The 21,286-nt window shown below is 46.7% G+C and overlaps 1 protein-coding gene and 1 long non-coding RNA gene across 2 annotated transcripts in view; one reads left to right on the top strand and one right to left on the bottom strand.

Moving 5' to 3' along the window:
* Nucleotides 1–21,286, top strand: part of LOC121724887 — a 178,772-nt gene that overhangs the window by 79,825 nt on the left and 77,661 nt on the right. The gene's annotated exons all lie outside the window — the stretch shown is intronic.
* ncanb (neurocan b) overlaps nucleotides 1–21,286 on the bottom strand; it is a 106,208-nt gene that overhangs the window by 52,835 nt on the left and 32,087 nt on the right. The window contains exons 3-4 of the mRNA XM_042111758.1: nucleotides 10,432–10,511; nucleotides 279–671 (exon numbers count right to left, since the gene is read on the bottom strand). Coding sequence (XP_041967692.1) covers nucleotides 279–671; nucleotides 10,432–10,504 — 466 coding nt within the window. The 5' untranslated portion in view covers nucleotides 10,505–10,511. The remainder of the gene's footprint in view (nucleotides 1–278; nucleotides 672–10,431; nucleotides 10,512–21,286) is intronic.

Genomic DNA, 21,286 nt, shown 5'->3' on the forward strand with positions numbered 1-21,286 from the left:
ACTGCAAAAAACAACAGGCCAATAGAGACAGGATGTCAGGAATATCTGATTATTTAGTCTACGGTCTACGTGCAGCACAGTTTAAAGCAGGATACAAGTTCATATTCACCCTGTTTCACTTTTCACAGAGAAAAAACTTTCTGTGATGTGCATTCCCCATTCCAGGAGCATAGTGTTGATTGTATGCATGTGAGTTTTCATGTAAGTAGTGACCCTTGTTCGAACAGTTCATTAACTTGACAGGTGAATGTATTAGTAGTCCAGACGCAGGGCGTTACCTGTGACTTCCAGGGGCACGATGTCTTGTTCGTCGTTAATTCCGACCACCACTTCACAGCGGTACATGCCAGAGTCGCTCGAGCGCAGGCCCGTCAGCGCCATGCTGGCGTTGTAGCGGTTGTCCGGGTAACCAGGCAGAGTGACGCGGCCCTGGAATGCCTTCTTCACCTTGATGACGTTGCCCTTGGCAACGAGGACAGACTGCTCGCGCTGCGGGCCCCCGGAACCGCTCGGGCCCCAGACTTTAGTCCACTTGATGCGGGGCGGCTCGTGGGACGGGCTGGGCCGCAGGGTGAAGACACAGGGCAGGAGGGCGGTGCCAGCCAGCGGCTCCTGGACCCTCTGGTGCGTGACCTTACGCATGTTCACCACTGTGTCCGCCCCGGTCAGACCTGCAGCACAGACAAGGAGAGGACAGGGCAAAGGGGTCAGTGGAAGCCTAAGATGTTCTGGGTCAAACTAGAAACTGCGATTGAACTATAATAACATGTCATTACTGTAACCATACATGTTCTAACATTGGCTATGACTAAGGGAAACATTACAACAACTGACAATATATCAGGATTTTTTGGCTGTCTGGACTATGTGTCTCAGAAACAAATAGACATTTAGGCAATTTGTTTTTTCTAGAATCAAACCTCAACTCAGACCTGCCCAACCCCAGTGTTCTTTAAAAATCACACCAGGTCATGTCACAAAACAATAAATATGTCCTGACACAGCTTCCAAAACGTTCAAAGTTCCAAGTTCCTATTGTCACAACAGATAAGGCCTCAGTCACTGCTTCAGTCTTTGGCCTGCTTGAACAACTCCTTTCAACATTACCTCCAAAATCAAAACTCAGCACATATGTTCTTAAAATCTTCTCACTTATTAGTCTTCTTTATTTGAAGTCATATTTGAACTTTTCCCTTTCATCTTCTCATTGAAGCCTAATCATGTTATGCTACTTATGCCTAGCGCTGATGCAGCCCAACACTTGAAAGGCAGTCGGTTCTGATACTGCATTTCAAATTGAGCCGTGTAGTTCCCAAAAATTCCCCACTCAAGAGAAGTGAAAATGCCAAGCAAAAATCTTTGGAGAGGCCCCTGTCTAATCTGCTCCATAATTCCCTGAATGAGCTGGCTGTAATCACCATCTCCTCACCTGCAACAGTGAGCCTATCTGCAGTGCGCATAATTACAATATTTATAAGTCACATAAGATGGCTGAGCTGACTATAAAACCGAAGGGACGTATTTTTCTCCTCATATATTCTCTCCCCATACCCCCACTTCCCTATCCAGCCCCCTCCACAAGCCTGCCTGTGAACACACTGAGACAAAATTCATTAGGTTATGTGATAGAAAGAAAGGGAAAAAAAACACACACACTGTGTCGGGATGTGGAATCGACGGAATGAGCCTCCAGTGCCTGAAATCACTAGGGGATACCAGTTCATTCGCACCAGGACTTTAAAGCAATCCTTATTATATACACTTTCCATTAAGGCCCCCCTTGGTGAGTTCCAGCGCTCAGAAAAGCATTGATTTGAAGGAAGCGCGGAGATTTATTAAATATATCATTTGAGACGAGCAGTGTGGAGGGAGAAAACCTCTTTTTCCTTCCCACTCTCTTTTATTCTCTCACACTCGAGGTAGGAAATCTAATTTTCGGGCACACATGAATGACATACTGGATCAGGGGAGAAAATGGCATGCCAGAATAAGGCCAGAGGGTGCAGAGTAGCTTCAGTGGATTTATTTCAACGCTGCTTGGAATTTACCTCAGTCTCCTCTACACCCACCTCGCCCATTCCTCACCTTTTTTAAAAACTCAGTTGAGGAATGAAAAACAAATGTTTGACCTGCTAAAGAAAATGCTGCCGTGCTGTTAATTAATGAGATGAGTGTTTTAACACATTAAAATGTCATTGATGATTGAAGTGACCCTGAAATGAGCAGGTGGTGCTGCTTGTCTCTTTCTGACTATGAGCAGCAGTCAAAGAGCTTTTCTATTCTCCTCTTCATTTACCTGCAATTAAGCCTCATAGTGGAGTATTTCTCTCCACACAACAAGATTTTGTAGCACCTTAAAAAAAATATTTCCACTCCATTTCCAGGCTTTAGCTGCCAGATATTCAATCACAGCGCGTCTCTCTCTCACTTCAGATTCTCATCTCGGAGCACAGTCTTCTCAGACTTTCTCTTTCTCTCTCTCTCTTTTTAAACATGAGAGCATCTCTCTTGGCCTGCGCTCTGCTGCCATTGCCGCTCGGCACATCGAGCACCTGAAACAGATCTGAAGTCAAAGCCGGCGATTCGAAACAGCCGATGTGTCGATCACGTTTTCACACACTGTAGGGTTGGGGACGACTGCGGCATGGTGAGTGCCAGGGCCCCCGGTAGCGATGCGACTCACTGTTGCGTAGCTGAATGCAGAGAGGGGGAGGCTCTCACCTCCTCAGCTTCACAAAGAGTGAAGCTCTTCCTCTCAGTGTCTAAGAGTGGGACACACACACACACACACACACACACACACTTGTGTGTGACAAGCTTGCTGTCGCATCAGTGATGATGGAAAGTGCTGCAGGGTGCGTTTCCAGCAGGAAGTCACACATGACGGAGGCGACGGGAACGGGACACAGAAACACTCAGCGCTCATGAGAGCCCCGGCGCTCTAACAAATGGCAAGTTACGCCATGACACTCAGAAGGCGTCGGCGGCAGCGGCGGTGGCACAGCGTGTGCTACAGTTGCAGCAGCATGAATGGGAGCAATGTGAAATGGAGTTCTTGAGATCATTAAACTCAGCAAGAACACGCTGAAGTTGGCTCATTACATTGCCCCAGAGGACGCAGATATGTGTACCAAACTTTAACTTCAGATGAAGTGTTAACATCGGGCGTTCTTTCACCCACACTGGCATGGCAGCAATATTCTCTGGACACCAGCACACAGCAAGGAGCGGCTTCTAAAACCTACAGAAAGCGCCAGCAGCAGAAGCCTATACTGGAATCCTCAGGGGACCTTAGACTGCACACACACACACACACACATGCTGTTGTGCTGTAAATTCCATCTGCGTTGCTCTGAAAATCTGACTAGGAAGTGCGGAATGACATTTCCCAACTGGCGTGCCAGGTAATGTCTCCTCTGGCAAGCATCAATTCACAGGAGGGGTTGGTGGTTGTTGGTTGCAGAGCTACAAAAAAATTGAGCAGAGAATGTGGAGGAGGGAAACATGTAAGGAGGAGTGTGTCACTGGTGTCTGGTGCCAGAGAAGCCTGGCGGGGAGCATGAAGTGGGGGGACAGAAAGTGATGGCAAAGGAACTGCACAGCGATGGGAACTATGTGGGGTTAGAGAGAGGGGGGGTGGGAGGTCTGCACCTGTATGATGTTAAAGCAAGAGCTCACTGTCCAATTTGATGCTCCATTAAAATGTGCCAGAGTGAGTGACTGAAAGAGAGAAAGAGAGGGAGAGAGAGAGAGAGAAAGAGAGAGGAGTGAGGGAGAGTGAAAGGAGACAGGACTCTCAGGCTTGGCGAAGTCAAGGCTTGGCGAGTCAGCAGTCTGAGACCCTGAGGGGATGCACCTCCAGTATCCCACAATCCCCCCTCTCTCACCCCTACCGCCCAGGGAGCCTGTCAGACAACGCTCTCATCTCTTCCTTTTGGTTCACCTCCCACAGGGACATGCCATTCCTAATCGTGTTTACTCCACACATCTCCGAGACAATTTCGGAGGCCATTTTACCCTCAAGTGGAACAAGCAATACCCCCCTCCCCTCCAAAAAAGAGCTTTCTTTTCACACACCTAGATTCATGTCGAGTAGACTGCTGTCAATACTCTATTTGTGTGTTTCGACATCTGAAGCGATATTTGCCTGTTCCAAATCACGCAGACAGGGGCATACACTACAGTATCTCAGTAAATCCTTGTTTCTTGTGCGCTTCCCAGCCCCGTGGCAAATTAAACCTTGCCATGAATAGATAGACTCAACAGACATCCACTTCCCTTTAGTCGATTTGCTTCCATTTCCTGATCCCATCTCTCTTTGCTGCTCCTGCCCTGTGGTGTATTGTTCTCGCCCGTTCCAATTTGCAACGTTAAATCAAAAGAAATCAATTGCAGATACCTTCTTAAAATCCAAATTATGGCTTCAAGGGAGGCAGGGAAAAATTGCTTTATTCCCTCATGGTTAAATAATGAATACAAGCATGGCGGCCCCATCACAGCAGATATAACAAATCTGCATTTAGATGGAAATGTTTTTACAAGCATAACCCCCCCGGGACCTTCCTTTGTTTGAAAACCTGCCTGTTTTTCTAATCTCTTCCCTAATTTTTTTTTTACACTAAATTAGGAGCAATCAGCAAAAGCCTGAATCAGAACTGTATGGAGTTGGACTGCACATGCACATACACCTCCACCGGTCTCAGGAGCAAAACAATACAGACAAACCAACCAACAAACAAACAAACAAACAAACCAACAAAACAACAGTCGTTCTCGTGGCCACAGCGCTCAGCCAGCCTTTGTGATGCAGCGTGATTGTCAGCACTGTCATATCGAGTCGTTTCTTTTGAACACCTGAAAATGATTAACTGCCGCCCGAGCCTCCTTTATCTGTCGCTCGCAGCAGCTAAAAGACAAGACGCTGGCGAGGACCGGGGAGAAAGTCCTCCGGCATTTCCCTCTCCATGGGCAAACAATGGCTGACAGGTCTCTCTCTGTGCTCTCGATGATGGTTTCGGCGAGCTTTTTTCCCTCTCGTTCTTTCTTTTCATTTGATAGAGGCCCTATTGTCTGCGGGCCCCAACCAGCCACGAGTGATTGATCAGTTGTGACTGTTCACATCACAGACTTTGGCCTCAGCTACACGAGCGAATTACAATCACTCACGTGCAAATGGAACAGTGCAGTGTATCAGCTGCCATCTCAAGCCCTCATATCAGGTCAGGTTTAACCCTTAGAACCCTAAGCTGTTTTTAGGGCATTTTCACTACCTTTATTCATAAGGATTTATTCTGGTCATTGTAAGTGCCACACAAACATATTATATATTGTTTTTTTCAGCAGAGTCTAGGCTATCCAGATCTGACATCATTTATTAGTACATGTATTAGTACTAGCATTGATTTTATTTAGATTTTTAAAGAATTAAAATATAATAATCATATTATAAAAATTCTTATATTTTGACCTGTATCTCACCACAGCAAGCTCATAGCTCTACATGCATTTCATGTCTGTGTAGGGCAGACTGTCCTGAAACGGGCAATATAATTGCCATGTTGGAGGGATACTCTGGGGCTGAGCAATTTACAGAAATATGTGGTGTGTGATTTACAGAAATAAATGTTATTTTTTATTTAGCGATGAAAAATGACCATTCTGCACTCCATATCTGTGACACGAACTGATCTGACCTAACTTGACCCAAGTTTGCCTGTTAGCATGTGTGACTATGGTGTATGCACTCATGATGATTCTCAACTTTTTACTGCATTGCCATGAACAAAGTAAAGGCAAAAAAGGTGTTTCTTTGTTGAACAAATTGGGATGCAATGTGAGCCTTGAATTGGATGCCATGCAGGAATTTGCTAGGATCTCAAAACCGGATTATGAACATGTTTTGCCATAGAGAAACACACGATATAGCGTTGGGTTATAAACATGCTTTGCCTCAAAAACAGACAAAAACGTGGGGTAAGCCTATATGAAGTTATTATTTTGCTGTCACTTCGTCTGTTTTATAACCCAGAAGGATGTATTTGGTATCAAATGATAGCTCTGTGTCTCCTCTTTCATCTGACATACGTGGCATATCTATCCGATCACGGGTCCGCGAGTAATTCAAACGAGAGTAATGGGTGCGCAGGTGAACGCAGAGAAGTATAGACTGTAAATATGATGCAATTTGATTTAATTTCATGATTTTTTTTAATTTTCATACTTGATCGTACAGACAAGTGTGTAGTCTCTTTGGAAAGCCCCACTGTCATGCAATAAAGGTTTCATTTTGTTGCGATGAACAGTCGCGGAGCAATGTAACAGAGAAGAAAGGATGTGTTTTTTGACGCACTTTGCGTCAATCGGGTTCTAAGGGTTAATAGAATTGTGACATTTGGAAATAAAATAATAAAATCTGTGGTGTTCAGGTAAAAATTAGGTCAAGGTCCTTGTAGAGTAATATACAATCAAAATTAAATTGATTTATTTATTTCTTGTGCTCAAAACGTTTCTCTTGTGAGACCTTATTTAAGCGGAGCACTGGGCTACACTGCTCACAGTGGCCCCTCACCTGGAAAGTTAAGCAACAACAAAAACTGGGCATATACTTGTGTAGTGAACTGGAATATACCTATGAATGTGAGCACGAATAGACATTTTCATAATAGGGTAAATTAATTTGATTATTTTGACTGACAAATAATAGATTATCAAAATGCTAATTTTACATGTTGGGAAAACATCTTAAGAAGATTAGTTATCATAGTTATGGGTTTTGTATCGATCATTCCTTGCGTGGTAGAGTCCTTGGGAAAACTGCCTTAGCACACAGACCATAATAAACCTCTGGATCAGATGTTCTTCCCCTGACTTCCTGTTTGACATCCTCAGCCTTGACAGCACTGTGAGTCCTGAAGGCCTCATGGAGAAACAAAAAACAACCTGGGACTGCATGTGACAACAAAGAGCAGGGACCAGAAGACCAACAACCGCTGTGTCTCTCTACCCTGCTTATGCACACCCCCCACCCCAGCTCCTATTCTATTCCTAATGATATCCATGGCAACGGAGGTTACCCTCATACGGGAGAAGAGGGTGGATGTGTGGAAGGAGGTGTCAGCTGCCCCGGCAACCGGCAGCCCTGTCTGTTTACGAGGACGACTTGTTACCCCCCCCCCCCCCCCTCAATCCATGGGCACTCAGCCCCTCTTCTAAAGGACACTCATTTACAGGCGCGCTCACGGCAATCTGACACTCACTCTTGAGTGGCAGCTCCTTCACTGAAGCACAGTATCCCTGCTCTATCTAGGCTTTTGCTATTGGTGTGTCTAAAATGCTGTTGTGTTGCCGCTCCTGCTTTGATGTGAGCTAATTGAAAGACTCAGTCAAGTCTGTGATGCATGTGTTGCTTTGTCTGAATGTGGGAGTGTTGATGTTGAAGCTGGGTTATGTGTTACCTGCCTCCAGTTCTTTTTCAAAAAAAAGATCTATGTGTGTGTGTGTGTGTGTGTGTGTGTGTGTGTGTGTGTGTGTGTGTGTGTGTATGTGTATTCACACAAACAAACTGCAATGCCTTGCTACGTGTTGGCAGTAAAGAGAACAAGCAAGAGTGTGTCACCATGCTGATTGGATGCTGGTGTTGCTCTGCAACACAAACAGTCGCTGCCTGCAGTCCTTCCCCCACACATCCTCCGTACCTCACCACCGCCAGCACCCCTCCCCCGCAGTCCTACCTCTCCGCCAGTCGGAGCGACACATCAGCCAGTAGATTAAAAACAAACAGGGGTGCTGCAGACGGGGGGGTGGGGGGTGGGGGGGGGTGAACAGAACCAGGCGGCGGGGGGCAGGCGCGGGGAGAGACAGACACATGCAATGGTTTGTAATGACATTCCCATGCCGCCTCTGACTCAAATGAATTCCTCTCCCCGGGACCCCCTCCCTCTCCCTCCTCTCCTCTTCTCTCCTCTCCCTCTCTCCCTCCTCTCCTCCGTTGATGAATATTATCGGCGCTGGCGGCCCATGCCCCCACTGCCCTGTCCCACACACTCGGCGGCTGCGTCGGTGATTAATTCCTGGCCCTATGTTGTGTAATGATACATTAATCTCAGCGCTTGACGCAGGGGCTGCTGTGCCCGCGCCACTCTCTGACACGGAGGCAGCCACCCGCACCACTCCACCGCCAGAACCACAACTGCCCCCCCCGTCACTCATCATCACAGCAGTCACTCACCTGAGACCAGGTGACAGGAGGGAGGGGTGATGTCTGGTAAAGAGGACCCTTATACAGGCAGACAGAGGGGAGTGAACATGGTTAGTTATACAATCGTACCACCATCGGCCCCTTAGGGAGCAGACTGAGCATGACCGGTGGGAAACAATATGGCACCTTTTGGTGGTGCAGTGTGCCGTGGTGTGGTGCGTGGTGAGCGTTCTGGCTCATAATGGCTGCCGTGCATCATCCAGGTGGGTGCTACACATTGGTGGTGGTTAGTGAAGTTCCCCATCTTCACTGTAAAGTGCTTTGGGTGCCTTGATAAAGCGCTATAGAAATGCTATAGAAAAAGTTGATGTTGTTGTTGTCGTGGTGTGGTGCTGGGGCTGGCCTGTGTTTGTGTGCTGACGTGTGCAGCTGTGTGCCTTCTCTCCTTGTCCTGCGGGGCCCCACAGGGAGCACTCCACGCAGCCTGCTGCCTGTCAGGTCCACTGCAGCGGGGCTGGCTTCACTCGGCGTCACCGGACGCTCTGGTGCAGCAGGGGCCCAGCTTGGCCCAGTTGTTTACATCAGCATTTAAAAGACTACAGGACACACACACACATTCACACACATGCACACACACACAGACACACACACACACACACAGATGAAGCTCTGAAAAACTGAAGGCAATATGAAGAATGGCAGCTCTGGAGTCGAGGGAGGCCCAGTGCTCGAGACTGAGTGCTGAACGGCTGAATTCCACTTCATTTACTGTCAAGGTAAAAATCTCTTGTTTGGAGGGAGAGGCATGTCTGACTCACTCAGAGTATCCTGACACCGCCCCATGCATCCCTCACCAGAAATCTCTCTCTATTGCGTGTGTGAGGGGCCAACATGCCGGCTTGATCCACTGTCTGCCACATCTCCGCACACAAGCCCTGCTCGTTCGAGAGATAGTCCACAACCGCGATAGGCCTGGGAGACTGACAGCTCGCGATCTCCAGCCGCCTGGCAAAGGAACCTTCACGTCTTCTCCGTCTGGCGTCCCACACAGATGCACGCGCCGTGTGTGTCAGGGAAGAGATACAGCCAGGGCCAGATCCCAGATCTCACATCTAACATCCAGCAAGCCCTCATCCATCTCACAGAAAAGTGAGGAGGAGGAGGAGGAGGAGGAGGAAGAGGGGAGTAGATGGGAGGCAGAGGCATCAGTGTCAAAGCGCTTTGTGAATAAAACATCATGCACTGTACAACTGCGGGAGGGCGAGCGACTGAGATCACTCGCCCTCCCGTTCACGGCTCAACGAACAGCCCTGGTGGAGAGGAGTGTGTGTGGTGGTTGCATGTTACCGTGTCTGGAGAGAACTCGCTGTAAGGCACTTAGAGTGAATAATGGGAAGTATTTAGGCAACGATGGCGAGACATGAGGCTCCGTGGTAGATAAGGGCAACATTCCTGAAGTGCTTTATATCCCCATTTGACACGGCAAGGAGTCGAGATGGGGATTGGGAATGGGGTCGGAGAAGTGATCGAGAGAGAGAGAGGAAGACATCGTCTTCATCTGGCATCCGGAAAAGATTTTTATTAGCACTTCTGGAAAAGCGGGCAAATTGCGTGAGAGTAATTATCAGATCAAAGGAGAGAAGTGAGTCCTCCCCTGAAGCCATCAGGGCTTAGTGCACTGACAGAGCGCGATGCCATGAGGTGACTCTCAATGGCAGGTCTAATGAGACAAACTGTCAGTTGGAGCAATTACTGTGTGTGTGTGTGTGTGTGTGCGCGCACGCGTAGGTATGTGTGTGTGTGTGTGTGTGTATCTTTTTGGAAAGCGGCGGGCATCAAGAGGACCCCCACCTGTACAGGGGCCCGTGTGAAGCGAGTGACAGTGTGATGATGAGAGGCAAGAGCAACAAGAGGGCACAGACTTAGGGCAGAGTGCAGCATGACACGCCGCCCAAGACTCACTGGCATGATATGCCAACTACACATCACAGGGATGCTGGTTCAACACTGCTGCTTCACCTGAAGCAACACGACGACAATAAGGCCAAGAGTTCAACGTATGGCCAGTGATGTAAATGCTAATGCTTGAAGAGGGACGAGACTGTAAATGTGATCAGGTGGAGGGGTGTGAATGTGGACGTCTCACGGCGTATGTAAAGAGGGAGATTTAGGAGTCGGGCGTCAGCAGTGAAGCGTTGTGACAGTCAGAGAGGAGAACCGAGGCGAGAACTCACCGTGGCCATTGGAGTGGAGCAGAGCCACCAGCAGCAGGGCCTGCAGCACTTTCCCTCCCCAGTCTGCCACCATCCTGGAGCTGAAACAGAGAGAGGGAGAGAGAGAAAGAGAGAGAGAGAGAGAGAGGGAGAGGCAGACACAGAGAGAGAGAGAGAGAGAGAGAGAGGGAGAGGCAGACACAGAGAGAGAGAGAGAGAGAGAGACAGGGAGGGAGATAGAGAAGAGATGAGCTGTCAGCATCTTGATTTCCAAAACAGTAGCAGGCTGGGTGCCTTTGGGTCTCTTTAAAACAGTGGTGTTTGCAGTTCATCAATTTGTAATGGCACTGGAGCTTGATGGAAGACAGAGCAATATCTTAAATTCTTCAGGAAATGGCTTGTAAAGAAACCCTCCACGAGAGGTGTCAGGGGCTTGTTTGTCTAGCTTGGCCCCGATCAGAGTCTAATGTTCAGCCTCCCACCCAGGAAATGTTCCCACTAACACCTCCGGGTTTCAATTATTTGGTTTCCACCTATCAAACGTGGCTCAATACAACCAAAACAACAACAAAAAACAGAAGCATTCACACATGACTGAAAGTGCTTTTCATGTTGAGACTGGATATCTGCCAAATCATTTCTAACCTCCGATTCCTGAGGCTTAACAGCATTTTGAAGGATGTCGTGAAATTTTAATTAAAACAGGCAGCCAACAGTACAACACATGCTACGTTTTACTGAGAGAGCAAAACAGTCAGACCATGAGGAGCCCACCTCTTGAGCTTTGAGACTTTGAGGCTTTTAAAAAATGTTTTGTTGTCTTGTTTGTGTTTTGTTTGCTTGTTTTTCCACTGAAACTAAAGGGTACAAATGTCTGAACAAGCATTCTGAGCTCAGTGTCTGTGCACAGAGTCCTCAGTGACTTCTTTGTGTGTGTGTGTGTGTGTGTGTGTGTGTGTGTGTGTGTGTGTGTGTGTGTAATAGGGTGGTCCTTATTTTTCAACTTTTGAAAGTTGCTCTCACCCCACCAATATGTTTGAATAAATAAAATCAAATAATTGGGCAACATTTTATCAATATTGATCAATATTTAGAGGTTGCTCAAGACCTTTGAAGTTTAACACATACTGTGCAGTATGCATATTTAGGATTTTTTGTGTATTATGTGATACATTGTGCTAGCATGTATAATTGTTTAATAATATATGCTTATGGCAGCAATGGACTTATTTGACCATGCAGTCAATGACAATGTGTATTGATTATTGGTGACCACATTAAAATGGGAATTCCATATTGTCCATGCAAATTTGCAATGCTGATTTGCTGATCTCATCTGCTGATTCCGGTATTTCCCAATAATATGCTGTTGTGAGCAATTCATAGCAACTCCTGTTTTAGTTTCAAAGTTTCTTTCAAAGCATCAATGCGAATGAAGCACAATAGACAATATACACTGAGACAATGGCTGAAGCAACACAAAGCAAATTCGCTACATGGTTACTTGGATCAGAAGAGACTGAAATAACTGGAACAAAGTTACCCTCCAAGAAGCAGGTTTTATGTTTGTTGTAATATCACCATAAAACATTGAAAAAAAAACTTAATGAAAGTGCAACAGCAGTGATCAAAGAAGTCTTGGTATTCTAGGACAAGGCTAGGATTCCTGTTCGTCCCCAACATCATGCCATAAAACAACTGGAAACACCAGAAGAAAAACACCAAGATAACTTCTGAGACTCAGCAGTGCAATGTAGAGGCCTTCGTAGACCAGTTGGGAGACCTGTTTGATATTGCACATCAAGATGCACTCATTCTTCTCAAGAATCCAGAAGATAGAGACTTTCTTCTGGCCCAAAGAGAAAAAGGATGTCCTGGGTGTACAACTGTACAATATGATGATACAATTTAAGTCTCTCACTTTGGCCTTTGGCCTTGGACACTGCCTGGATTTTTTCCTTGTTATTTTAATTCAATGATATACATCCCCAACCGCACATTGCGGTCTTCTGATGAGCGTCTGTTATGTCGACCAGTCATAAATGCTAGGTCAAATTCAAGACTCTTTTCCTCAGTGGTTCCGTGTTGGTGGAATGAGTTGCCCAGTGCTCTCCGTTCCTGTGATAGTTTTGGGTCATTTAAGAGGGGTCTAAAGGCATATTAGGCACTTAGGGCATTAAGCGCTTCTTATGCGTTATGGTTTGTAAAATATTGTTTTATTTCCATTAGGCTATTGATTAATTTGACATTGTTGTTTACTATTGATATTCTCTTTAATGTAGTCTTACAGTACCATGTTGTCTTAATGTAGTCTTACCAAAGTTGAACATTTCCAAAAAAAAATGTTTTACCCCATATAAGGACCACCCTAGTGTGTAAATAATAAATGTAGGACAAAAACTCTATAGCCAAGGGCGCAATGTGAAGCCCACTCTGAGAGATTGGACAGAGATAGCTGGTGCCCATTACAGTGGTGCATTTTAGTCAAGCCGTGTCAAAGACAAACACAGGGATATTAACCCTGGCATTACACAGAGACACACACACACACACACAGAGAGAGAGAGAAAGAGAGAGAGAGAGAGAGAGAGAGAGAGAGAGAATGAGGCCTGTTATACATTGTGAGGCACGCATATTTTTCGACTGTAGGCTTTTCAATATAATGTATCACTTTTTAACCACATACTCTAATAAAATAAAGTAACACAATACAAGGAAACACCAATAATTCTTTGAAAGTGGTTCTAACTGTGACCCTATCCAGTATAGACAGTGTGTAGCCTGGAAAAAGCCAAAATAGCAACAGTCCTCTTGGCTTGGTTAGGGGACATATATGACATGGTCAAGGGTATGACAGTGACTGCCAAGTAAATAAATGGCTGGGAGACTTCTAGAGCAATTCTGCTTCCCTGTCGCCACAGCTTTGCTCGACACAGAGACCCAGTTCAGCTCCGGATCAATAATCCCCCAGTGTCTCTCTCTTTCCCTCTTTCTTTCTCTCTCCATCTCTCTCCATCTCTCTCCTTCTCTCTCTCACACTTTCGCTCCTCTCAGCCAGTGTCATTACCAAGAGCTTTTTGCATTCAAGTGCACCAATCAGCAGAGCAAGCAGTGTGTCTTTCCAGTTCACCTGTCATCTCTCTTTCTCGCAGGGTCTCTGACACACTTAATCTCTTTCCATCCTTTCACTCCCTCTCTCTCACCTTCTCTTTCATTCTTTTGTGTGTCTCACACACACACACACACACACACACACACACACACACACACACATACGCAGATGCACAGACAAACACACATACACTCACCCACCCACACAGAATTACTCTCACGCTCTCTCTCTCTCTCTCTCTCTCTCTCTCTCTTTGTCTCTCATTCACCCACATTCACACACCCACACATACATACACATACACACACACACACATACACAAACACACTTTCAGCGTCTCTCTCTGACACACACACACACACGCACGCACACACTCTCACACCCAGACACACTCCATCTCAGTCTCGCCCCTTGTCTCTCCCCCTTCCACCTCATCTCGTTGAGACAGGTGTGATAGCTCCTCTGTCTCCCGGTGACCTCCACACTGGCAGCGCCGGCCTCCATCAACGGGGCCCATCTCAGCTGGAGAGCTCCCGAGTCTATCTCTTAATTGTATCTGGGCCCGACCCGCAATGCTCTCACCGCCCCACACAGGCAGGTGACGGCTGACACGCTGAGAGGGTCCTATAAACACAAGCTTTTAAGGACACACTCAGAAACAAACACATACACACACACACAGACACACACACGCACACATGCACACACACACACACACACAGGAGGGGAACATACTTCACAGAGTTTCAAAGACAAGTGAAATCTGAACAGGTGCAACCGCCGTCTTGGCCAGTGAGAGTAAGGAGTCAAACTGTGCGTTATTTTGGACCCGCAGTCTGCATCCTCTACTCCCTCTCTCTCCCTCCCTCCCTCTCTTTCTCTCTCCCTCCCTCTCTCTCTCTCCTTCTCTCTCTGCTGGTGTCTGAGCCTCAGTGGACTCCCAGCCCCCCGCAGTCTCTCTCCAGTCTCCACTCAGTCAGACGCAGCAGAGGGACGTTTTTGACACGAGCTACTCCAGCGTCTCTTGGCAGCCAGTCTTCCATCTCTCTCCTCCATTTCCTCCTCTATCTCTCCTCCACTCTAGTCTCTCCGTCTCTCATGTTTTCTTTCACTTGTCACTTCCCTCTCCTCTTACTGCCTTCCTGTCTTCTCCAAACACTCTCCATCATCCTCTCCACTTCTCCCACCCTCTCTCTTTTCTTCTGGCTTATTTCCCCCCTCTCCTTTCTCCTTTATTTGAAACAACTGTCATAAATTCTCTTCATTCCTCTCTTTCACCTGTACCAACTCTTCAGCGCCTCCTCTTACCTTCCTCTAGAACAGGGGTCTCAAACACCCGGCCCGCGGGCCAAATCCGGCCCGCGTCCTGCCCAATTCCGGCCCGCGACGTATGACAAAATAATAATGTAATCCGGCCCTTGAGGCTATTAATTGCGACAAACAACGATAGTGATTAAAATAGACGATAGATCCAGGTACGGTGCCAAATCTCATTTGTAGGCCTACTCTGCTCCACTATGTGCAAGACATCCAGAGCTTGATTCAAACCCAAAAGTTTTCAGGAAATACTTGTATTACACGCGAGAAACACAAAGACGTGCATTTGTAATGACGCGGAAGCGATGCAGGCCATAGTGTTGCAGAAATTGAAGCAGAAATTAAGCAGAAATAGGCCTACACCAAATGTTGAAAAACGTTCACGTGTGATGAAGTCTTAGGTAAGCTATGTTATTCACCTATTCTAATTCTGAAGGAGAATATCCTTTTGGAGATTATGATCGATCGTCTTTTGACAGTGATAGTCACGGTGCGTCTGTGAATGGAGGTGCGTGTATACAACGGTGTCCACTAAGCATACCATGCTTGTTTCGACCCTCTGCCCAACATAGCTTGGAGGTTGCAGTGGTAATCGTGATGATAGTGTCCGTAATGGATGTGGTACAGACAGCAGGGCTAGTAGAAATAGGGCTCTAAAGAACTACAAAGTCACCCGCAATATGATGCGAACTTCTGGGTACTGCAGATTACCCGCGATAGGAACTGTTTGACCAGAATACTTTATTGTAGGCCTATATTGTAGTATTACTAAACCACAACATCTTAGGTGTTTTTCTGTTAATTTGTTATGTGGTTAATATGAAAAAAGGAAAGTAAACCTGCTTAAATATGTTCATCCAGTATTTACTGAAAGGTGCATAATTTGAGGTGCTTGCCATCCAGTGACAAATTAGATGGGTAAATTTACCCCCTTCATAAACTTTTGTTTTACTCAAAGATTTTTACATTTACAGTATAACTTTATCTCTGACCACTTTCAAGCCATGGCCTTTTAAAAAGTTATGAGAGGAAATATTTTTATTTGGTGTGAAACACACACACATACCTGTTTTTATGTTTTTCATTTATTTTATCATTTGTATTAATATTTATTTTATCATTATTTTATTTATAAGCTAAGGTTGCTAGGACAGGTGTCTAAAACTAGATAAAAACACTTGCACTTTCTGTTTGCAGTTTTGTGTGGTATTTGAAAAAAAGAACATTGCATTTTCAGAAATAGCCGGCCCTCCAATCAGATGACGTTGGCAGAATTGGCCCCCAGCTCATTTGAGTTTGAGACCCCTGCTCTAGAACCTAATTCTTTGTGGAACCCCACGGCGCCTTTGTGCATTATGACACTCGCTTAGTGTGGAACCCACGCAGAGTGAGAATGGAGCCGGCGCACACACTCGGCACGGAACCCCTCGCGCTAGCGGTGCACATTAGCGTGCAGGCTCATTCATCACGTAGGCGCCCTGTCACTCTCTGCCCTCACTCATCTCAGGCTGTCACAGCATAATAAAGACGCCATAACACCGCTCTCATGGGGTCCACACACGGCGGGGTGCACAAAACTGCATCAGACAACACACACACACACACACACACACACACACACACACATATACCCCCCCCCTCTCCCCCCCACACACACATTCTGTTATTCCAGACAGCAAGCACACACACAAACACACATACAGTACTCATTCAGGTGAACCAGACAACTGATATACTGTACATGCAGTACATATGGAGAGGCTCATTTCACAGTACCTGACCATATGCATCCATACACATAAAACACTAAAGTACGCATATGCACATTCAAACACAGATGCCACACACAGATACATATAAACTGTGCACGCGCACACACAACACAACAAGCATCTATGCAGTATGAGCCGTTCAGAGGTAAACATTTACAGCTAAGCTGAGCTGAGTTGTATTTTATTCAACACCAACACACTTTACTTTACACATACACACACACACACAAATTCAGCTATACCAGACAACAAGCACACACACAAACACACACACTCATTATTCAGGTGAACCAAACAACAGATATACATGTAGTACATATGGAGAGGCTCATTTCACAGTACATCCACACAGCTGTACTACAGTAGGCAACATGAAACAGACTCAAACACATGCCCTGAAATGTGTTCAGTAACATTTACCCCTGACCATATGCATCCATACACATAAAACACTAAAGTACGCATGCACATTCAAACACAGATGCCACACACAGATACATATTATCTGTGCACGTGCACACACAACTTAACAAGCATGTATACAGTATGAGCATTTGAGCGGTAAACAAATGCAGCTAAGCTGAGCTGAGTTGTATATCATTCAACACCTACACACTACACTTTACATGTGGTCCCGGGCCAATTTACAATATTGTATACTCTGCGGAGGATTTCCCCCGACAGCGATGCTAACATTTAAAACCTGAATGGCTAAATCTCAGCAGGCTCATTGGCATTCAATCCCGTCAAAGTGAGCCCCTGCACTGAACTAATAGCACTCACACAATCTGCTTGGGCAAATCCGTGCCTGACAAACACCTGAGTTGATCAGATGAAAGCGGTGTGTGTCTCTTCCTATCAATACTCTGCCAAATAAGCAGTTAATAATGCAAGGAAATGGCTTTCATTTCAGGAGCACGAGACCCTGAAAGGAGCTTGGAGGGCCCAGGGACGCAGATTGAGACAGGCTTATTGTCCTGGGCTCCTGTGTCGTAGCAGGTGAGCACGAGGCAATCACAGTTCCCAGGAGGAGGTGATCTTCCGAAGGTTTTTTTTTGTCGTTCACCTGAATAAAATCGGAATAAATCTTCCTGATTGAGTGTGTGTGCGTGTGCGTGTGTGTCTGTGTGTGTGTGCGTGTCTTGGATAAGCAAGAAAATCATTTTGTGTCTGGAGGTACTTGTGTTAAGAAATGTGTACAAGATTGTGGGTATTTGTGGGTATTTGTGAGTGTGTGTTTGCATGTGTCTGCAGGATAGTGTGTGTGTGTGTATGTGTGAGTGTGTATGTGTGTTTGTGCCTATGTTTGTGTGTGCGAATGTCTACATCCTTGCATGTCTGTGTACATGCTTGCGACCATGAGAGATCTGGTATACGTTCACCCTGACACACAAAATGTAAAAAGATGCAATTAAATCCTGGAGATGAGAGGAGAGGAGTGGAGAGGAGAGGAGCAGAGAGGAGAGGAGAGGAGAGGAGAGGAGCGGAGCGGAGAGGAGAGGAGAGGAGCAGAGAGGAGAGGAGAGGAGAGGAGCAGAGAGGAGAGGAGAGGACAGGAGCAGAGAGGAGAGGAGATGAGAGGAGCGGGGGGAGCAGAGCGGAGTGGGGGGAGCAGAGTGGGGGGAGTGGGGGGAGCAGAGTGGGGGGAGTGGGGGGAGCAGAGCGGAGCGGGGGGAGAGGAGCGGGGGAGCAGAGCTCTCTGACACATTAACGCCACGCTGCTGAAAGGGCCTGTCAATTACAGCAGAGTGGGTTTCACACGGCCATTCCCTCACTGCCCATGGCTTTAAATGTGCCCGTGTCACACACACACACACACACACACACACACACACACACACACACACACACACACACACACACACACACGCGCGCACACACTGCACCTCCATTTCTGCTGCTGTTAGCCAGTTATTTTGAGAACACCACCATATCTCCACCGCCTGTTCCAGATCCCCTCTCTCCGTACATGAGAGTGAGGTAAATGTTTGAGAGAAAGAGAGAGAGAGAGAGAGAGAGAGAGAGAGAGAGAGAGAGAGAGAGAGAGAGAGAGAGAAAGAAGGGAAGAAAGAGGGAGAAAGATAGTGTGGATAATAGGAGGATTTTCCTCTGCTGGCACACAGCAAACTCTGGCTGCTGAAAGGAGAGCTGTTCGCCTTCGTATGTCTCCATTCACGGAGCCTTCCCACATGCAAGACACTAGGCCTGCACTCGAGTCCTACCCGTGGAGGAGGACATTCACTTCTTTCAGAGAGGGCCCTGAAACACATGGCTTCGATTCAGGCAACAATACATGTGTGTGGGTGTATGTGGGTGTGTCTGAATGAGAGAGAGGGATAAAGAAAAAAACTAAATTGAAAGAGAGAGTGAGTGTGTGTGTGTGTGTGTGTGTGTGTGTGTGTGTGTGTGTGTGTGTGTGTGTGTGTGTGTGTGTGTGTATACATTTGTGTGTGTGTGTGTGTGAGTGTGTTTATTTGTGTGTGTGTGTGTGTGTGTGTGTATACATTTGTGTGTGTGTGAGTGTGTTTATTTGTGTGTGTGTGTGTGTGTGTGTGTGTGTATGTGTATCTGTTTGTGCACGTGTGTGTGTTTGTCTGTGTGTTTATTTGTGTATGTGTGTGTGTATGTGTGTGTGTGCGTGTGTGTGTGTGTGTGTGTGTGTGTGTGTGTGTGTGTGTGTGTGTGTGTGTGTGTGTGTGTGAGAGGGAGCCGGTCCAACATTGCATTTAAACAGGAGCCGTGGCTGAGGCTGGCTTGAAAAATGAGGTGACAGAAAGCTTATTTTGTGGGGGCCTGGCAATTTCAAATGTCTCCAGCTTTTCATTGGCGTGGTCCCCTCACACAGCCACTTTATATTGCGCTAAACATTTCACTCCTGCCACCCAGAGTGCCAGCTTCCCCCTGCCATCCACCACCTTTAGTGCATTAAAATGCAGAGCGAAGTTGGCACACATGAAAACCCTATGGCATGCTGTAAACTTCAGCTCGCAATACTCACAGCTGTGTCACTTCACTATCTACAGTAGCTGCAGCCTATAAACACTAACATTTACAACTCAAACAAAGAGAGCCCTCGGTTTGTAAATGACGAATACGTAGTCACAACAGTTGCCATTTTATCACAGCTTTGGTCACAGCTAGACACGACACACTGAACGCTCACACAGCAGACAGCATAGCACTTCAGCTTATTTGAACACGGCCTTCATTACGTCAGTTCAGAGCAGAGAGCTGACGCTAAGAAACCACTCACTTCCTGCTTCATGGTAAATGCTGAATAAAAAGTGTCAAAACAGTTGGGCTGAAGGACGAGGACGCTTTCCCTCCACACACACACACACACACACACACGCACGCACGCACGCACACACACACACACTGAGGGTTTGTATCTGTATCCCGGGCGCACGGACCATGTCATCACTTCATTATTTCCCCGCTGTCCTGCTCTTTGTAAAACTATATTTCACAGAGAGCTGCGCCGCTCGGTCCAGCACTCAGCAAATATCAGTCGAAGCCGAGTATAAATTGGGCTGCTGCTGACTGGAGACTGTTAAAACCCTTCAGTTAATCAAAGCCACTGGCAGGAAGCGCGGAGCCTGAGGCCAGAGATTCTGAGCGGCCGGCGAACCACGGCTGTGGCACGGCAAGGCCTGGACGGCATAGTGTGTGTGTGTGTGTGTGTGTGTGTGTGGTGGGTGGTGTGTGTGTGGGATGTGTGTGTGTGTGTGTGTGTGTGTGGTGTGTGTGTGTGTGTGTGTGTGTGTGTGTGGTTGGTGGGGTGTGTGTGTGTGTGTGTGTGAGTGTGTGTGGTGGTTAGGGACGTGGGAGGGGAAGTGGTTGGTAAAGCACAAATACAAATCTGTGACACCAGCTGCAAAAAATCAAATCAATGCAAACAAGACGGAAAAATGGCTGCGATAAGCTAATGCGGCATCTTTTGCTACCTGAACAAATAGCTGCTTGGAAAGCGTTATTGCTGAGACTAATTAGAGCACAGTGTGATGTGTTGTTGTTGCTGTGCTAGGGGATGTGGCGAGGAGAATGAGAGAGAAACAGACAGAGAGAGAAAGGGAAGGAGAGAGAGAGCCGGCAGGCTACAAACTGGGAATGTCGAAAAAGGGAGGAAAGAGAGGGAAAAACAGGTGGAGAGAAGGAGAGAGAGTCCGTCAGGACATCAGACATGGATGCGGTTTGGTGCCAGCAGCGCCGTTTTAATAAGCCTTCACTTTCACAGCATTGTTTTAACAAGCCTTCACTCTCACAGTTTTATCATTTGGGGGATCTGCACACTGTTATCGGCAGCGCCTTGCGCCAGGCAGGCTTTGGTTAAATCACGCAGAGAGTTACACTAACCTGCACACACAAAGCCGCAGACAATAGAGTGTGGGAGACAAGAAGCCTGTGTTTGTGTATGTGGGAGAGAGCTAGCCCTTACAAGCCCGACCATTCTAATTTCGTTAAAATTTTAACGATGACCAATCATCTAATATCTCAGCTGTCCAATGACTGATTTTATTTCTGAAATCTTCCCCGTAATGCTGACAACATAAGCTTCAATTTGATATGATTGGTTAAGGGGTTTATGGCGCGAAATGTTTTGGATACTTGAAGATGAGTCGTGAAAAAAACTTTTCACTTCAGTCGTACATTTTAACATGGACCGCCAGATGCC

Source organism: Alosa sapidissima, chromosome 12 (genome assembly GCF_018492685.1).
Source record: "Alosa sapidissima isolate fAloSap1 chromosome 12, fAloSap1.pri, whole genome shotgun sequence".
NCBI classification, from domain to species: domain Eukaryota; kingdom Metazoa; phylum Chordata; class Actinopteri; order Clupeiformes; family Clupeidae; genus Alosa; species Alosa sapidissima.